Source organism: Cetorhinus maximus, chromosome 10 (assembly GCF_964194155.1).
Source record: "Cetorhinus maximus chromosome 10, sCetMax3.hap1.1, whole genome shotgun sequence".
NCBI lineage: Eukaryota > Metazoa > Chordata > Chondrichthyes > Lamniformes > Cetorhinidae > Cetorhinus > Cetorhinus maximus.
In genome coordinates, this window is record NC_135888.1 from 99,704,902 (window position 1) to 99,725,101 (window position 20,200).

General features: G+C 40.9%; 1 protein-coding gene across 3 annotated transcripts in view; it reads right to left on the bottom strand.

Moving 5' to 3' along the window:
* Positions 1-5,908, bottom strand: part of LOC144685870 (myotilin-like) — a 140,923-nt gene extending 135,015 nt beyond the window's left edge. Inside the window, exons 1-2 of one of the 3 annotated variants that reach the window (XM_078550856.1) lie at positions 5,811-5,908; positions 5,238-5,307 (exon numbers count right to left, since the gene is read on the bottom strand). In XM_078550856.1, coding sequence (XP_078406982.1) covers positions 5,238-5,264 — 27 coding nt within the window. In that variant the 5' untranslated portion in view covers positions 5,265-5,307; positions 5,811-5,908. Of the gene's footprint in view, positions 1-5,237; positions 5,308-5,810 lie in introns of those variants that run through there. The other 2 variants (XM_078550857.1, XM_078550855.1) reach the window with 2 other exon arrangements.
* Positions 5,909-20,200: the final 14,292 nt, after the last annotated feature.

Here is a 20,200-nt window from a genome sequence, read left to right on the forward strand (position 1 = left end):
TGAAATGTTTTCCAATTCCTCAGAGTGTGCATTTCTGACCTTGGTGAGCACATTTGGTTTTTGAAAAAATATGTTAAGTGAGCTACCACAAGATTGGTTAGCCTAAAAGCAGGTGCATCCCTGAATCCCTTACTCCCTTGGGGGGAGTAAGTGCAATCTCAGGATGGATGAGATCTGGAGTGGCAGTGGCTCAGGCTGGTTCTGTGGAGCCAATAGATGCACTCCTGCTCCTCCTAGTCCTCTAAGTATAAACATAGACTGAACTGCATACCAGCTGATAATTGATGGCGTATGTGCAGTATAGTCATAAAATGGAAGCGCCTAGGGCTCTGATTTGCATATTGCAAGGGCCCATCGCAGGCAGACTCCCTGGCCACTCAACAGGCCGCAGTAAAGGTTGCAACAGCCATGACAGCTGGAACATGGAAGCACGTCATACCCTAACACTTTTTGGATTCAGAAGCCACAGTGCAAACTAGTCGAGGCAGTTGAATCTGAGGAGCAGCATAAATAGACCCCGGGGATCGGAGGGTGGCCTCTCCTACCTAGAAGCGGAGCAGAGGCAGGTCAGGAACCGAGAGCAGCATAAATAGAGTCTGGGGGTTGGAGCATGGCCTTCCCTACCTGGGGCCGGAGCAGAGACAAGTCGGGAACCAGGAGCATTTCAGCTTCTGAAGAAACTGAGTGGGAGAAAAGCAACTTTGACATCATAGGAAACCAGTAAGTTGATTGGCCGGTAAGTGCTTGGTATAAGGGACAGTGTGTTAAAAGCCAGCTTAGGATATAGGAGTTAAGGTAGATCTATAAATAACAAGATGTGATACTTTAAAATAAAAACTAAAAAAATAAAATAAAATAATTAAGATAAAATAATTAAAATAAATACCTAAAACACATATCTGTCTAATTAAGAAGCGTGTAACCTTTAGTTGTAATTGTGGGTGGTACTAGCATTTAATAATACAATAAATTGTAGCATACGTAGGAATTATTCCAAATTAATTAAGAAAATAATTAAAATAAATTAGTAAATTAGAATAAATTTGTAAGTAAATACGGTAGTAAACGCTTTATATAAAGTTTAAGGTGTGTCAGTGCAGCTCGGCCATGTGGAACGTACATCATGTGGGATGTGGGAACTTATGCAGGCCACAAAGCTCCCTCAATGTCTACATCTGCAGGAACTGTCACCAACTGCAGAAACTTGAGCTCCGAGTTGTGGAATTTGAGCAGTGGCTGGAGTCACTGTGGTGCATTCGCAAGTCTAAGGAATATGTGGATAGCACGTTTAGAGAGGAGTTCACACCACAGCTAAGATGTACACAGGCAGGTAGTGCTGGAATCCCTTGAGGCTGTCTTGCTCTCCAACTGCTTTTCCATTTCGGATACTGGTGAGCGAGATGGTCCCTCAGAGGACTGTAGCAAGAGCCAAGTTCGTGGCACCACGGGTGGCTCAGCTGCACAGAAGGGGAGGAGGAAGAGTGGAAGTGCTACAGTGGTAGGGGATTCCATACTTAGAGGAGCAACAGGCATTTCTGCGGCCTTGCATGACTCCAGGTGACTCCAGGATGGTATGTTGCATTCCTGGTGCCAGGGTTAAGGGTGACGAGAGAGACAGAGGTAAAGATAAAAGGATGAAGTGCGTGTACGACAGATGTCAGGCAGAAAATACAATGGAGAATCAGGATGAATATAGAAAGACCAGAGGGGAAGTGAAGAAAATAATAAGAAAAGCAAGGAGAGCATGAAAAGTGGCTGGTAGCAAACATAAAAGGGAATCCCAAGGTCTTCTATAAGGATTTAAGTAATAAAAGGGTGGTAAAAGAAAGAATAGGACCAATTAGGAACAAAAAAGAGGGACTTGCATGTGGAGGCTGGGGAAGTAGCGCAGGTGTTGAACAAGTACTTTGCACCTGTCTTTACAAAGGAAGAGGATCCTACCCAGGCCGAGGTGAGAGAGGAGGTAATTGGTACACTAGAAGAACTTACAATTGAGAGGAAGGTGATGTTGGAAAGGCTACCTTTACTTAAAATAGATAAGGTACCAGGACCAAATAAAATGCATCCAAGGGTACTGAGGGAAGTGATAGTGGAAATTGCAGAGGCACTAATGGTAATCTTTCAGCCTCCTTTAGACACAGGGGAGGTGTCAGAGGACTGGAGAATTGTTAATGTTACAGCCTTGTTCAAAAAGGGATGCAAGGATAAAGCTGGCAACTACAGACCAGTCAGTTTGACCTCAGTGGTAGGGAAACTACTGGAAACTATAGTACGGGATAAAATCAATAGTCACTTAGACAAGTGCAGGATAATTAAGGAAAGCCAGCATGGATTCATTAAAGGAAAACCATGTTTTACTAACTTGCTGGAATTTTTCGAAGAGGTAACAGAGAGGGTTGATAAAGGAAACACTGTTGATGTGATGTATATAGGTTTTAAAAAAGCATTTGATACAGTGCCACACAACAGACTTGTGAGAAAATTCTAGATCATGGAATAAGAGGGAAAGTAGGCACTTGTATAAGAAATCGGCTGAGTGACAGAAAAAAGAGAGTAGTGATAAATGGTTGTTTTTCAGATTGGAGGAAGGTTTGTAGTGGTGTTCCCCAGGGGTCAGTGTTGGAACCCTGGCTGGTCTTATCCATGTGGAAATGAATGAAAATCATTGCACGTCTGAACAGGGCTTCTGTCACCAGTTTGACGCAACTATGGATAGGTGACTGGGAGACCCCACATAGATCCCCCACTAAGCCCTGGAAAAAGCCAGAGGCATAGAGGTTGAGGGCCACTGTGACCTTCAGAGGCACTGGCATTGGGTGTCCACCCACACATTCAGAGCTGATCTCAGGCCCAATCCTCTGACAAATGGAGGTCACTGTCTTCCTTGAGAGACGGCGCCTCCTTCGGCACTGAACCTCAGACATATTGAGGAAGCTGTATTGACGCCTGTACACCCTGGCAGTAGGATATTGGCATCTTCTGTAGCCCCTTCCACCTTGGACTTCCTGTTGGCCTTGTGGCCCTTGTGCCTGCGCCTCTTCTCCCACAGGTCGCTCTCTGGAAGCTGCATTGGGACACCTGGCCTCCTCTCCCTTCTGCCCCTCTCTTCTTCCTCAGAGGAGGTGCCACCAGCAGAGACCACAATCCCCATTACCAGGGTTATGGAAGGCTGTCTGATACCTGGAAGGGCCCACACAGTCTGAATCCTCCGGGGGCCTGGAAGACTGCAATGAGTCCTGCAATGAAGCCTAGAAATGATAAGAATGCAGCTCTGAAGTGAGATGAAGCTGTCCAGTTCACATATGCAACCAGCAGCACACGATCTCCAAAACTCCTCACTACTCACATTGACAATGCTGCTGACCCTTCTTATCCCACCCGTGGGTGAGCTTTTGCCAATTGTGGCCTGCCCACCTGCCCATTTTGCCCACGTGAGGGCCAAAAAATCGCATGGCTACGTAAACCCGATGGCAATTGGTGTGTCAAGGGCTGTAACTGGCCTCTTAATTAATGGCGGGCGCGCCTCCATCTTCCTTGCACGCCCTCCTAGCGAAATATTGCGAGAGTGCACATTGACGTTGGCACGCTCGGCCGACGTCAACATGCGTCATTTCACACTTGAGTGGATTGGATGCGCGCCCGCCGAGCGAAAAATTCTGCCCACTGTGTTAATGTACTGAGATACTGTGATTTTAGAAAAATTATTGATGAGAAATTTCACCTTGGATTTGGGCTCCAACAAAAACTACAACTTGCAATTATGTAGAGCTTTTAGTATTATAATACTTCCACAGCTCTTTACAAGTGTTATCAAACAAATTTGACACAAAGTCACATAAAGAGATATTAGGCTAAATGACTAAAAGCTTGGTCAAAGGGGTAGGCTTTAAGGAACATCTTAAAAGAGAGAAGAGAGGTAGAGAAGTGGGGAGATGAAGGGAGGGAATTCAACTTAGGCCTTGGCGGCTGAAGGCATGCCCACCATTGGCGGAGAGATTAAAATTAGGAATACTCAGCAGGCCAGAATTGGTGGCGTACAGAGATCTCAGGGACCTGTAAGGCAGAAAGAGGTTATGGGCGGAATCGTCCCAGATTTGCACTGTGTGGTAGCAGGTGGGAAAAAAAGACGTTTAACCCGCTGGACACAATGGCGGGTTTTTGCGCTGTATCATCCCAATCCCGACTCATTAACCACGCATTCCCAGGAAACACGTTGTTTCAATGGCAGGCGGCCTCCAATTCACCCGGCTCAAGGGACATCACCACTCGCTCTCTCATTCATATCCTCACATCTCCATCTGGACTCATCTCCTCTGGAGACTGCCTCCTCAGCCCTATCTTGAGGACACTTGCACAGTTCAACGTGTCCCCACACACACCCTGGATTTCCACCCTTCCCTGGTACAGTCCTAGCCCTGCAGCCTCTTCCTTTGCCTGAGGCCACTTCTCTCCATTCTCCAAGCAAGTCCTAGCCCTGCGGCCATTGAAAATCCACCCCTGCCTTACGACTGGTCTCGTAAGCAGAGACCTGCCCATGAGCCCTCACTAAAAGTGATGCGGTGCTGCCTACAAAACCTGGTGCTGATGACCGCGAGTGTTACCCGAAGAAATGTAGGCAAACAAGCCTCAAAGTCCCAAGTGAATTGCAGCTCACCAGGTGCACCTCGCTTATGTACAGTTGTGAAACACGTCGACGTGCAATCACACCAACGCGCCCGGATGATCCAGCGTGGGAGGATGATTCTGGCGAGCTGGGCCTATAATGGTATGCAGATATGTTACAATGAAGCTCCCAAAGTGCAGCAGTGGGAAACACGGTCCACCATTGACAGGCGGAGCAGATGATTGCAAACTGGTTTCATGACGTCGTGAAACTGATTTTTGACCTTCCTACCGTATTGTCCACTCAGGCCTGCCATGACGCTCAGCGCCAGTGGGCACAGAAAATTCTACCCTATAGATATTGCGAGGCCTTGGAGGGAATTGAAAAGAAGGATGAGAATTTTAAAATCGAGACTTTGCTTAACCGGAAACCATTGTAGGTCTGTGGGCATAGGGAAGGTAGATGAGCGGTACTTGGTGCAAGTTAGAACATGATCAGCAGATTTTTAGATGACCTCAAATTTGAGCTTAATGTAAATGATCACATTGACATTGTAGCCTTGACTCCAAGTTTGAAAAGAAAATAGAAAACATTATTTATTGTACAATAACGTCTTCCAGTTTTCTATACTTACTGTGGCATGATGCTTTCCGTAGTACATGAATCTTAAGGTTGACTCTTTGCTGAATCAATATCAACTGCTCCTAGGGAATACAATTAAATCAGGTTATAACTTTATAGAATTATTTGCTGCTCCTAAATGATTAAACATGGATTATCAAAAAGATTTAAAGTAAACTATTTTAAATCTGTTTTATCAGAGGTAGTTTGGCCTTGGAAAACAGTTTTCACTTTCAGTTATTCTATATCTTGTAAATTTTGATGATGGACACAAAAGCCTAGTCAAAAAATACTGCATCTTTCTATTTTCTTTAATATTTTAAAAGGATTTTCTATCTGGTTCAGCTGGGAACTTTGTTTTGCAAGGACATAAAATGATTTTGTATTTCTCTGTCTCCAGCTTTCGCTAGCCATGCAATTCCTGAGAGAGTGGGCGAATAACCAGGCATTTGCCTGTAAGAGGCAATGTTGCCTCCAGTTCTATCATTTCCCCATGGAGGTTATTGAGCAGAGGCCAGGCATATCTCTATTGATGCAGCTAAAATTGGAATTCAGCAGCATGGTATTGGGGAAGGAGGAATCTAACCTGCATTTCTTCCGTCAATGACAATATGTATTCACTACTCCAAGGCGCTTCCTTTGTGAGCCGCAATATATTAAAAGACAACACATCGGGTAACAAGCTTGATAACAATCTTTTACTGAATTGTTTAACTTCACATTCTAAACTTTTACTATTGTAAATCTAATATTAGCTGTACAATTAAAACAGCAAATTTTCCCATTGGTACCGCCACTTTCAATGCTGTACTATGCACTACACTATGTTAATACAAGGCAGAGAGTCTGTCTTTTACTGTTCCTCCTCCTCCACTGCATTCAACGACTGGCAAAGATATGTGTCTCCAACCACTCCTCTCCCTGTCACAGCAGTGTAGTTCAAATATTTTATCAGAGGTAGTTTGGCCTTGAAAAACAGGCTGGGATTTGAATTTCCAGATCTATATTTAAGAGTGTGTTCTGTTGTTATCAAGCTGCCTAATAAATCATTTTGATACAGTATATAGCCATTAAAGTGTAAAATTCCAATCTTTAGGCAAATATTGCATTGAACAAATAAATAAAAATAGCCTTCATTACATGTAGCAGATAGCTATTTTTAAAATCTTTTTCATACCATGTATTGAACAGTTTTTTTTAGCTTGTACCCATAATATTACAAAGCACAGAATGTGAGTTATTCTACTTGCGTCACATGTGTTGTATGCCAGTGGTAGCCTTCAGTAAGTGTAATAGTAACTCCTGTGAAAAGGACAGAATTTGACCCCCTGTATCCGGGAGCACAATCTTTGTAACTTGATACCAGTTTAATTCAATGAGATTTTTGGACTTGTTAAACAGATGACAAAATAGAAATCAAAACAAATATGTTAGTTCATTTTAACAAAAAAAAAATTGTGCTGGAAAATTTCAAACTAAAAAAGTGTACTTTTTTATGATCGTGTCAATTGCTTCCCATTTTAAATTTTGTTAAATTGAATGACTTATACCTCTGGTCATTGCATGTTTTGTGTTTTGTTTACATATTGTTGCACCCATCAGGTTAATTATCAATAATATATGTGTATATGTGAGTCACAGCTAACATTAATCTTTTCTAACGCTTCATGGACTTTAGAGTTCACTTTGCTAAACTGGGATTAGTCAAAACTCCAGAGTATTGCATGTCATTTGTATGTTGTAACATATAAACTTGTGCGCCTGTGAAACAATATCCAATGGACTTTTTTCTGGCTTGTTATTTATTACTCATTGTGCAACTATGGCAAATGAATAGTGGATCATGCACGGTAATAATTTGACCAGTAGGCTATAGAAGTTTAGAAGCTTTCCATTAATTATGTGAGATTTTTGTGCAATGTATATTCTCCTTGAGATTAATTTCACTGGCCGCTCCTGTAATTTACCCTTGGTTTCATAAAAACTAGCCTTTCCTTCTGAACAGAGAACCTGTGCCTCCATACTTGATTTACTGCAATATATCAGGTACCATTGCACAGCCCCACATCTTTGTTAGGCATAAGATTATACACTCTCTTAAACCACAGTTCAGGTTAAAAACTAGTGGACAAATTTATTAACATTAACCAAGTAAATTGACAGTATTCCTTACTGGCAGTATATTGGCAGTAATTACACACTTTACTATTCCCTCAAATGTTGAAACAATAAAATTGATTTCCTATTATAAAATGATCTTGAGGCGCACTCTTCTTATGTACAGAATTACTGTCACAGAGCATCTGCCGAGTTGAGTATCTGTTAGACAAACTACCCCCTGGGAGAAAATCAGCTGCAGAACTATCATTCACAATTCTTTATAGTTATGAAGAAATAGAAAGTACTTTTAAAAAACTGTATCTGTCAGCCAGAATAGATTGATAGCCATTTCTAATACTGAATTAACAAATGCTTATGTGCCAGTAGATTGGAATTGTAAAGCATGGCTACTTAAACATTTTAAATATGATCAAGCCATCTGGTTTCACAGCAGCTTCTTATAGCAGCAGAGTCTGTAGATCTGGGTGTTGACATTTATTAGCCACAAAGGATTCATTCCTTCCGCTGCATCTGGTTTTAACTGTGGAGATACCATGGTGAAAGAAATGAAACTAATGATGTACCTCATAAACAAAAATACCTATTTTTGTCACACTGTCCTTCGATTTGATCCGCTTTCAACAAATAAGAGCACAAAGCTGATGTTAACAAGATACAGCTCAAATAATTAAATGTTTGGCAATAATTGAAAATCAGACATTTCGCAATTGGAATGTCAACTCTAGCAATACTGAAGCTGAAATAACTCGCTTATCATGATCATTTCTGATACCTTTAGCTAATGATGATCCTGCCCTCTACGCCCTTGTACTATTTTTATACTTCAATCAATCATATTAAATTTAGAACCTTTAATAAGGTTAAAGTTTCTGATAATAAAGTTGCCCCCAGGAATTATAATTCCAAAACATTTCTTGAAATCAAGATAAATTATGCTGTAATCCTAAACTGGATTGTGCAAGTCTTGGAAAAAAGGCCTGGATCCTTTTTGATAAATAAAAGAACAACTTCTTCTTATGCTTTCTTTTGATATTTGACTGTAATTTGTCTCTTGGTTTGCCAAGGAGTGAAACAGATATTTATAACAGCTGCAAAGACCTTTTGCATCCTTCTCTTGGATGCAATCCAGAGAGAATATTGACCAACCACTAACTCCAATCTATAGTGTGACTGAAGGAACTACAAGGAGCTGATTACTCTGTGATCCAGGCTTCTGAAGCATTCTACCTTTTCTCTCTGTAGAAGACAAGTTGTTGACACTTTGCTTTGAGGGCAACATGCAAATGTCAAGAACCTCAAAAACTTTACATCTCCTTCATGCCATACACAACTGTATATTTTGTATAATATTTAATTCTTTATGGACTACTTCTCAGTTTCAGCACAGCTATAATTATCAAATATCACCCATGGGATTGCTCTTGGTAAGTCAGATGGTGTTCTGCTTTATGGCAACAGAGATGTTAGAAGACCTAGTGTACGAGGTAACATTCTGTTGCCAAGGTGCAACTATTTCTCTGTAAGGTCAAAAAGTCTAATTGTAAATATATATCCTCACGTCAATTTCAGATTAATTTTTGGTGAGGGAAATTTGCCTATTGTCACATATTTTAAACATCCACCCCAGAAGATAACAGTGATTTGCTTGCTTTTCCATTTTCTACTTATAACACTTTGAACTATAATGCCTGAAGTATGCTAAATGCATGCTAGACAGATATATGCTGATCTCCTGTGGTATTGCACATGATAAATTGGAGAATATGATTACTTTCTTACATGTCTCTGCTATCTTTGTGTTACTGGTTCACCCTCCTCTTCTGCTTCTGTCTTTCTCTTGTTCACTGCAGCTCTCTCATTAACTCTCCATATTACTATTTTTTGTCCTCTTCTCTTTGTCTCTCTGCAATTTCCTTTTATCTTTCCTTTTTAGATGGGAATTGGTTAGTTATAAAATGTGGTATGGCAGGGAAAAGAGTCACCAACAGCTACAGGCTTTTTAAGGAGAGGTTATTTGAGGAAAATGCAGCTCTCAGCAGTTCTCCTCCTGTCTCGCTCAATTATCTGTGCTTCACCCATCCCCTCACTCTCATTGTGTCCACCATCCCTTCTGCTTCTTATCACATATCATTCCAATCACTATCTCTATGTTGTTCCCTTTTATCTACTACCTCCATACATATATCCTGCCCTCTCCCTTGCTTCACTGTCACTCACCTTGCCCTTAACCCTCCATTCTCTCCTCCATTGAACTTACTTTCCTCAAGGACAGATGGTGCAAAGCCAGAAACCTTCCTCCCTCGCTCCTCCTATCCTCCCTTCCTATCTGTTTCTTATAAAGAAGGTTGGTTTACTTTTTAAGTGGAAGCATCAAATTAAAATGAGTAAAGGGATATTGTCTTTTACTCTCTCAGTCAACCCTATTTTATCTCAACTGCTCTCTCTACGTCTCTCTTTCTCCTAGGTGCTAGAAATTAAAATGTTTTGTTTTGCAAGTCTAAGCAATTAACATTGACCAAAGTTCACTCTCAGCAAAATATAGTATTAAATCAGAAATTATTGGAGCTTGTAAAAAAGGTAATGTAATAGTTGTGGGGGACTTTAATCTTTGTGTAGACTGGACCAATCAAATTGACAAAGATGGTCTGGAAGTTAAGTTTGTAGAATACTTTCATGACAGTTTCCTCAAGAAATATGCTGTGGAACCAACTAGGGATAAAGCTGTTTTAGACTTAGCATTGTGCAACGAGACAGGCTTAATTAGTAATGTCATGGTAAAAGATCCACTGGGAAATAGTGATCATAATACAATTGAATTCCATATTATGTTTGAAAGTGACATACCCCAATCACAAGCAAGAATCTTAAACTTAAACAAAGCCAATTACATAGATATGAGGGGAGAGCTGGCTAAGGTTGATTGGGTAAATAGACTTAAAGGTATGGTGGTAAATAAACAGCGGGAAACATTTAAAAATCAATTCAAAATGTTCAACAAAAATACATTGAAAAACAAAATCTCAGCAAGAAAGATCCATCTGTGACTTACTAAGGAGGTTAAGGATAGTATTAGATTAAAAGAAGAGGCTTATAATGTTGCAAAGGATAGTGGTAAGGCTGAGGCTGGGGAGTGTTTTAGAAACCAGTGAAGGGCCACTAAAAAGTTGATAAAAAGGAGAAAATATAGAATATTGGGGTAAACTAGCTAGGAATATAAAACAGATTCTTCTTCTGCTTTGGTTGTGTTGGTGTTACAGAATAACATCTGGATTCCACCAACATTTATGAATTTGGTGAGCACTAGCTGAACCAGACATGACCTGCTGATATGGTAGTCATGATAGTGAAAAATTTATAAATGGAGATGACCTCAAGATGAATCTTGAAGATTTCAAGTGATGGGGCTGTGACTGTTTTCTTTGGCAGTTTGTTCTACAGTGGGATGGTTTTTTGAAAGAAAGATTGTCTTGGAATCAAATGGTCTTTGTAGTTTGTGTGGATGGCTACTTAATGCTTTGTGATTGCCAGAGGGCACTAGTCACTTGCTTTTGGTAATTCCCACCAGTTCATTCCATATTTTATAAAAAATGGTCAGTCTACTTTTCGGACTTCTTTGCTGTAGTGATTCCCATTCCAAATCTTCGATCAAAGATGTGACACTGGTGTATTTCCCATCTTTGGATTGCTTCAGTCTTGTATATATCTGTGCCATATAAGTATCCCATACATACCTTGCATACTCCAGGATTGGATGAACAAGTGTTTGACAAGCTGTAACTCTGATATTTATCTTGCAACCCCAAAGATTCCTCCTCAGAAATCCAAGAACCGTTTTTGCTTTGGATGTTATCCATTGTATATAGAATCTCCATTGAAGTTTTTTTTAAGATGCACCCACAGGTATTGTTGGAGAATTTGACTACAGAACTTAAAGCTACCCTGTTGGTGGATCCTTTTTGTTACTGATGAACATGATGAAGAATTTTTGGGGGTTGAATGCAATCTCCCATTGGTCCTGCCATGGTTACAATTCCAGCAGATCGCCTTGCAATGAATTGCTTTGACCTTGAGTTTTCCCTGATGCCACACAGTCATTTGTAAATAGTCACACCCTATTTTTTAACTTGTTGGGAAGGTCATTTTTGTACGTAAGGAAAAATAAGGGTTCCAACACAGTCCCCTGGGGGACTCTGGAGAGGACATCTCCAGAAAAGGATGATTTCCTGTCACACGTCGCTCTTTCTTCTTTGGTTGGTTAAGAAGTGCCAAATCCAATTAAATAATGTCCCCCAAATTCCATAGTAGTGACACTTGAACATGAGGATTTCATGAGGATCTTTGTCGAAGACTTTTGAGAAATCCAGTATTACTATATGAGTTGTTTCATTCCTTTCGAGGCTTGAAGCTAGGTCATCAACAGTCTGTAAAAGCTATGTTCCATTAGACCTTTTTGACCGAAAACTATGCTGACTATCTACCAGGATGTTGTGAGCTACAAAGTGTTTCAAGGCATGAAATAGACAATACATTCAAGCAATTTGAAAGTGATGCTGGTAGTTTTCTGGCTGACATTTATCCCCTTTTATGTTCTATTTATATTTTTTATATGTTATTGGTCTGGTAAGTAGCTGCTAACTTTAATATTAAGGGAGGCAGTTCATCTGGACCTAGAGCTTTATTTGAATTTATTTCTTGCAATAATTTTAAAACATCTTTGCTTATGAGTTTTAGTATGTCTGATAAGTGGTCACCATCTAAGTTGGATATGTGAGTTAAATCTTCTCTGGCAAGTGACTGGAAAATTAATCATTTAGTGCTTCTGCCTTACCTTTAGAATCACATATAGCTCTGTTGCTTACTTTAAGATTGTAAGAGTTTTTACAGTATTAAAAAGAAGAGAGTGGCTAAAGTACATGTTAGTCCCTTAGAAGCAGAGACAGGAGAAATTATGATGGGAAGTGAAGAAATGGCAGAGACCTTGAACAAATATTTTGTGTCTGCCTTCATAGTAGAAAAATATGGATGTTAATCTGTGTTGTTGGCACAACCAGAGCCAAAGCAGAGGCTAAAAAGAGTGAGAAAATTAAGGTAATTAATACCAGCAGAGAAAAAGTACTGGAGAAACTCAAGAGACTAAAATCTGACAAACCCCCAGGACCTAATGGCCTACAAACTAGAGTTCTAAAAGAGATAGCTGTGGATAGTCCATGCATGCAGGCTATGATTTTCCAAAATTCCTTAGATTTTGGAACAGGTCCAGCAGATTGGAAGTTAGCAAATGTAATACCAGCATTCAAGAAAGGAGGAAGAGAGACAACACAAAATAGCAAGTCAGTTAGCTTGACATCAATCATTAGTAAAGTGCTAGAATCTATTATTAAGGAAGTCTTAACAATACACTTAGGAAAGCATTGTGTGATTAGAAAAAGTCAACATGGTTTTATGAAAGGTAAATCCAGTTTGACAAATTTATTAGAGTTTTTTGAGAATGTAACTAGTAGGATAGATAAAGGGGATAGATAGTAGTTGTGGATTTCCAAAAGGCATTTGATAAGGTGTCATGCAAAAGGTTAATAGGCAAGATAAGGGTTCATGGAGTTGGAGGTGATATATTAGCATAGTTAGAGTTATTATGCTCTCATAAAAATGACAAACAAATCTAGCAGTACCCTTTGCAGCTGTGCAAACAACCTCCTACCAGACTGAGTCCATTAGCTATCCTTGGAACTCAGCCAAGCGTCCATAATGAAGCCATTTGGCTACTTTACAACAGAAACAGGCTGAATAGATGGCCGTACAATGGTTTTGTAAATCAAATTGGCAAAGATTGTTTTGAGGGTGTATTCAGAACAGTCCCTTAGAACAATACATTTTGGAACCAGCCAGGAAACCAGCTCTTTTAGGCCTGGCAATGTGTAATGAGACTGGATGAATTAATGATCTCATAGGCCTGAATCTTCTGGTTGGAGTGCGGGGGTGGGTGTAAAATAATGTGCGGTGACGTCGGGCGTGTGTCCCGACGTCACCGTGCGTCATTCCGATCTTCAGTTTGGCGGGCGCACACCATAGTCGGCTGTGCACCTGCTGAGCTGTCAAAGGCCTATTAAGGCCATTTATCAACTAATTGAAATACTTGTCAGGGCTGCCCATCCAACCTTAAGGTTGGCGGGCAGGCGAAGAGCCCAGGCGGCCTTTGCATTTTTCATGGAACCTCATCCACGGGCAGGATGAGGTTTCATGAAGGGTTTATAACTTTAATAAAAAATTGTAATGAAATTCATAGACATGTCCCAGCTCATGTGGCACTGTCACATGAGGGGACATGTCTGATTAATTTTTTTAAATTCTTTTTTCCAATTTCTCACAATCAAATTAATCTCCCTGAGGCAGCTCTTTCGCGAAAGAACGCAGGCCCCGACTCTCCCTCCTCCCCCCACTCGCACAGGTAGCGCTGAGCACTTCTAGGTGCGCATCATGCTGGGCGGGCCTTAATTGGCCCACCCATGTAAAATGGCAGCGTGCAGCTGATCATGGGAGGCCCGCCTCTGCCCGCTCAGCCCGCCCGATGGGGAGAAAATTCTCCCCAGGGTAAAGAATCCCCTAGGTAAGAGTGATCATGACACGATAGGATTTCACATTCGGTTTGAGGATGAGAAACTTAAGTAAAGGCAATTACAAAGGTATGAAGACAGAATTGGCTACAGTGGACTTAGAAAATAGGTTGAAGGGTAAGATGATAAATAAGCAGTGGCAGACAATTAAGGAGATACTTCATAACTCTCAACAGAAATGTATTCCAATGAGAAAGACTATAGGAAGGATGCTCCATCAATGCCTAACTAAGGAAGTTAAGGATGGTATCAAATTGAAAGAAAATGTGTACAATGCTGTGAAGATTAGTGGTTGGGCAGAAGCTTGAGAAAATTTTAGAAACAGCAAATGATGAATAAAGAGGGATAATAAAGAGAAAGAAATTATAATGAGGGTAAACTAGCAAGAAATATAAGAACACAGTAAGATTATATAAAAAGGAGAAGAGTAGCTAAAGTGAGCATTGGTGCCTTAGAGGATAAGACTGGGGAATTAATAATGGGAAACAAGGAAATGGCAGAGACTTTGAACAGGTATTTTATATCTGTCTTCATGGTAGAAGACACAAAAAGCATCCCAGTGATAGTAGAAAGTTGAAAGGCAAAGGGAGGGAGAAACTTAAAACAATTACTATTACTGTAGAAGGAGTATTAGGAAAATTAATGGGACTAAAGACTGACATATCCCCTGGGCCTGATAGTCTGCATCCTAGGATCTTAAAGGAAGTGGCTGCAGAGATAGGGAACCAGTGGTTGTGATCTTCTAAAATTCCCTAGATTCTGGAAAGGCCCCAGTGGATTGGAAAACTGCAGATGTAACACCTCTATTCAAGAAAGGAGGAAGACAGGAAGCAAGAAACTATAGGTCAGTTGGCCTAGCTGTCATTGGGAAAATGCTGGAATCCATCATTAAAGAAGTAGTAGCAGGACATTTAGAAAATCATTATACAATCAAGCAGAGTCAACATGGTTTTATGAAAGGGAAATAGTGTTTGACAAATTTGATCAAGTTCTTTGAAGATGTAACCCCCAGGAGCCAGTAGATGTTGTGTATTTGGATTTCTAAAAGGCATTCGATAACATGCCATATAAAAGGTTAGAAAACAAGAAGAGATCACGGCGTTGGGGGTAACATATTACCATGGATAGAAGATTGATGGCTAACTAACAGGAAACAGAGAGTGGGGATAAATTGTCATTTTCAGGTTTGTAAACTGTAACTAGTGGAGTACCACAGGGATCAGTACTGGGGCCTCAACTATTTACTATCTATATTAGTGAAATGGATGAAGGGACTAAGTGGATTGTAGCCAAATTTGCTGATGATACAAAGATAGGGTGAAAAGCAAGTTGTAAGGAGGACACAAAGGGGTTCTTGCCCGCCAGCTGGAGAGCTGGCTAGAGCTATACGCCATCTCTGTTCAGGAAGGCCCACCAAACTAAGTGCCAATCAGTCCTTTAACTGGGCAGCGATCAAGGACCCTGAGGGCCAATCAGAACTGCCAGCTCTTCACTGCTTAGCAATGCCACCAGGGAGGTGGTGGTTGCTGCCACTACTACACCCACCTCAGGCCCAGGATCACCAATGGACCCAGGCATCGCTGAGTGATAGGGAAAGGGGTCACAGGGTGGAGTTGTGGGGAAGTGGGGAGGGGTTTGGCAGCAAGGGTAGGGGGTAGCTATCAGTTGGTCCCCACTTTCCAATGTCAGGTTCCTCGATCAGGCACTTTGTGCCTTTGAATGAGGGATCCTGCTGGGAATCTTCAGGTAACCTCAACAGGGTTTACCTTTTGGGCTTCCCGCATGCGAGTCCCCCACCCACTGCTGGGTTAATACTAGCAGTGGCAGAGTGAGGCCCTTAGGTGAGCATTAATTGCCTACTGAAGAGCATCAATTGGCGGTGGGGCAGGAAGATTTAAATCAGGGCAGAGCTGGTCCACACCCACCTGATTAAATGCCCCCGCCACCAAACTTGCCACAGGGGAGGACATTAAATTTCACCCAAAGAGTCTGCAAATGGATATAGATAGATTAAAGGAGTGGGAAAAAATTTGACAAGTGGAGCATAATATGGGAAAATATGAGGTTGTCCACTTTGGTGGGAAAAATGGAAAAGCAGAATATTATTTAAATAGAGAGAGACTACAGAATGCCGAACATAAATCACAAAAGGTTAGCACATAAGCTTAGCAAGTAATTAGGAAGGCAAATTTAATGTTGACCTTTTTGTTAAAGTGGGTGGAGTATAAAAGTAGGGAAGTCTTGTTTTACTGTACAGAGCATTGGTGAGACTGCACCTAGAGTACTGTGTACAATTTAGGTCTTTTATAGCGGGATAACATTGGAGGCAGTTCATAGAATGTTTACTAAGTTGATTCCTGGGATGAAGGGGTTGATTTATCAGGAAAGTTTGAGTAGTTTGGGCCTATACTTATTGGAGTTTAGAAGAATGAAAGATGATCTATTGAAACATAAGATTCTGAGGAGGCTTGACAGGGTAGATACTGAGGGGATGTTTCCTCTCATGGGGGAATCTAGAACAAGGAGCACAGCTTCAAAATAAGGGGTCTCCCATTTAAGATGGCAGTGAGAAGGAATATGTTCTTTCAGAGGGTTGTTAATGTTTGGAATTCTCTTCCCCAGAGAGCAGTGGTGGCTGGGCCATTGAGTATATTCAAGGTTGAGTTATACGGATTTTTGACCTACAAGGAAGTCAAGGGTTAAGGGGATATGGAGCTCAGGCCATAATCAGATTAACCATGATCTTACTGAAAGGTGGAGCAGGCTCAAGGGGCCAAATGGCCTACTCCTATTCCTATTTTTTATGTTCTTATGTTACATTTTGCAACTACATCTGCGCTATTCCACCGTGACAGGCAGGACCTCAAAATAGCTCACAAGACTGTCATGAACTTCTAGACCGATGTGGCATTAAAGACCTGCAACTTCACAAATCTGGATATCTAGAAACACAAAAGGGTGCGGAATTAGGAACATAATCCTTCCAATGGTTTGCTGTTCCTGAACCAAGTTAGCTGTACAATTGCAGATGAACATTTCCCTGCTGTAGCCCTGAAACTTGGCACTTTCCTCTCCAGAGTGTCACAACAGCAAGGATGTAATCACTAAGAAACATGAGCTGGGCATTTCCTAATTTCTAGGCACGTTGTTTTTGATATGCAGACACTTATGTAGAGACAGCACAATTCATCACAGATGGCAGTCAGTGAAAAATATCCAATTATCCGCACTTAATAGTAACTCCAGAAGACTCTTCGATTCAACAATCACTGTATGATTGTTACAAATGCTCATTAGCTGTTTATATCAAGTAAATTTAAAAGATGAGCTGTGGTTAATTGGTCTTGCATCAAAAACTAGAGTGAATAGGGTGGTATGCCTGCAACACTTGACTGAAGGTGAAGACTTGAGAGTTGCTGGAAATTTGGGCCTCAGGCCTCATCGACATGATACCGCAAAGCTACATACTCAGATAATGATGTGGTACAGCTCGCCTGTCAAGGCGTTAGAAAATTCATCTGGTTCTGACATGGAGCCAACCCACATATAGATTGTAGAAGGGAGGGAGGCAAACAGAAGTGGGATGAGTGTGAGATATTAACAGCCCTCTTTTCCTGCAACCATATCAAGTAAAAATATCAAAAACCTGCCTGTTCTTTGGTAGTTTTTGTTGAATTTAGTGTTTGGGTCTTAAACCAAGCATTAGACACCTGGCTAACATATTCAAGGGTGTTATATCTGTTTTAGGCAAGCATCCAGGGAATTCCAGAGGCAATAGGGCCTGGGAAATTGCACCTCAATATTGGTGTCCTTAACTTAATTTTCCCCCAGAAATTCGGTGCAATTGGGACCAATTTCTCACATGAAAATTTTAAGTGTAAGGCTGAATTTTCCCAGTCCTTCGAAACAGGAGATGGGAGAGCTGGTAATATGGCGGGAGAAGGTGTCGGAAAGGGAGCAGTACATCTTCCCATCATTATGGTATATTACCAGTTGGAGGAACCTCAGCCTCAGCAGCATAGCTGCCTATCGGGAGGCCAATTGAGCCACTTAAGGGCCCAAGTAAGCGCCATTTCCTGCCCTCGCTAGCGTTTTGCATGTCTGCCACTACATGGGGAGATTTCCAGGTAAACCCTGACAGCGTCTCAGTGGTACCTAATATTATTAAGCTTTCAGTTGTAAATACATAGTAGCAAAACTGATAATAGCAAGCTAGAAGTCATTAAGGAAAGCAAATGATTGATACATTTGCCATCAATTTTAAGTGCATATTTAAATCAGATTAGGTGTCTTATCAAACCAGAAGTATTTTACCATTATTGTAGCACCCTTGTGAGATATCACCCTGATGTGTCACTAAACCTGTATGAAGTATATTTTCAGGTAAAGTAATGATTTTCAAAAAAAACTTACAAGGATAAACATTCCTTGTAATCTTATTGTGTAAAACAAGAAACTTTGTCATTTTTGTGGAACATAATAGTGATAAGCATGCCACAGTATCTGCATTCCTAAATATGTGGATTATTATTAGAGGCTGGTAAGCTGAGGAATATGTACTACCTGGCCCATGAAAGGGTTGCTTCTTGTGATTATAGTAAAAGGAAACAAAAGACATGCACACCACACCCATTAGACTAAGAACTCATGCATCTATCCCCAACCAATGATAATTTTAACTTCAGTAGTATGCGAAAGAAAACACATGGGTAATTTCAGCAAAACCTTTAGTTAATTCTTCTTCATCTCCGTAAAACAACCAAGCAGATGCCAGAAAATCCTGGCTGGCCACATCACTACCACCACTTTACCAAATCACTTCTTAAAGGACTGTAACATACCTGTGTTCACCATATCCACCAGTTATGTTTTCCTGATGTCTAAGGTGATTTATTGCCTAGTTCTACTGTCAATTTCCACTTTGAATAATCAGAATAATTGCATCCAATTCTTGTATAATTTTAAAAGCCTCAGCTATATCACCTCTGAGCATACATGTATAACCCTAATTTTCTAAGTCTATTCAGGTAACAGAGATATGAATTCGGATGGAAGTTGACTTCTTGAAAATGACTTTTGTCACCAGCTCTTGATCACTCATCACTCAACGTAGGAATCAAATCTCAAAATGATGCTTCAACTTCAGGTTTATTGAAACATTATATAACTGAAATACAAAGCTGGTTTTGTACTTTCTTTGACCTTTTGCTCAGAATCTCACAACCAAACATTAAATTCTCCTTAACAAAAACAGAATTACCTGGAAAAACTCAGCAGGTCTGGCAGCATCGGTGGAGAAGAAAAGAGCTGACGTTTCGAGTCCTTATGACTTCTTAGAACCCATATTCTGAGGTCAGATTACACATGTACATTGACAATTCCCAGCTCTACTTCACCACCACCTCTCTCGACCCCTCCACTGCCTTGTAACTGTCACACAACTTGTCCAACATCCAGCACTGCATGGGCAGAAATTTCCTCCAATTAAATATTAAGAAGACCAAAGCCATTGTCTTCATTCCCCACAACAAACTCCATTCCTTAACTAGTGATTCCCTTCTCCTCCCTGACTACTGTCTGAGGCTAAGCCAGCTTGTTTGCAACCATGGCTGTTTGACCCAGAGCTGTAATTCTGGCCCATATCATTCCTATCAACAAGGCCACCAACTTCCACCTCTGTAATATCACCTGCAATCATCCCATCATCTCTACTTCTGAAAGCCTCATCCATGCTCTTATTACTTTACCTCCAGATTTGACTATTCTAATGCTCTTCTGACTGGCCTTTCATTTGCCACCCTCCATAAACTTGTTTAGTTCACCCATCAACACACATTGGCTCTCAGTCCAGCAATGCCTCCTCCATCCCTCCAACCCTGTGGGAAATCTGCGTTTCTCCAATTGTGGCCACTTGTGCGTTCATAATTTTCTTCACCCCACCTTTAGCGGCCCTGCCTTCAGCAGTCCAGACCCTAAGCTCTGGAATTCCCTCCCTAAACGTCTCTGCCTCTCCGATTTGAAGATGCTCCTTAAAATCTACCGGTTTGGCAAAGTTTTTGGTCACCTACCCTAATATCTTCTTATGTAACTCTGTGTCAGATTTTGTCTGGTAATACTCCTGTGAAGTGCCTTGGAATGTTTTGGTATGTTAAAGGTGCAATATAAATTTAAATTGAAGTTGTTGAACTGTTTAAAATAGATGAGGATAGAAACCTCCAAACAGGCTTTTTATTGTATTTTATTA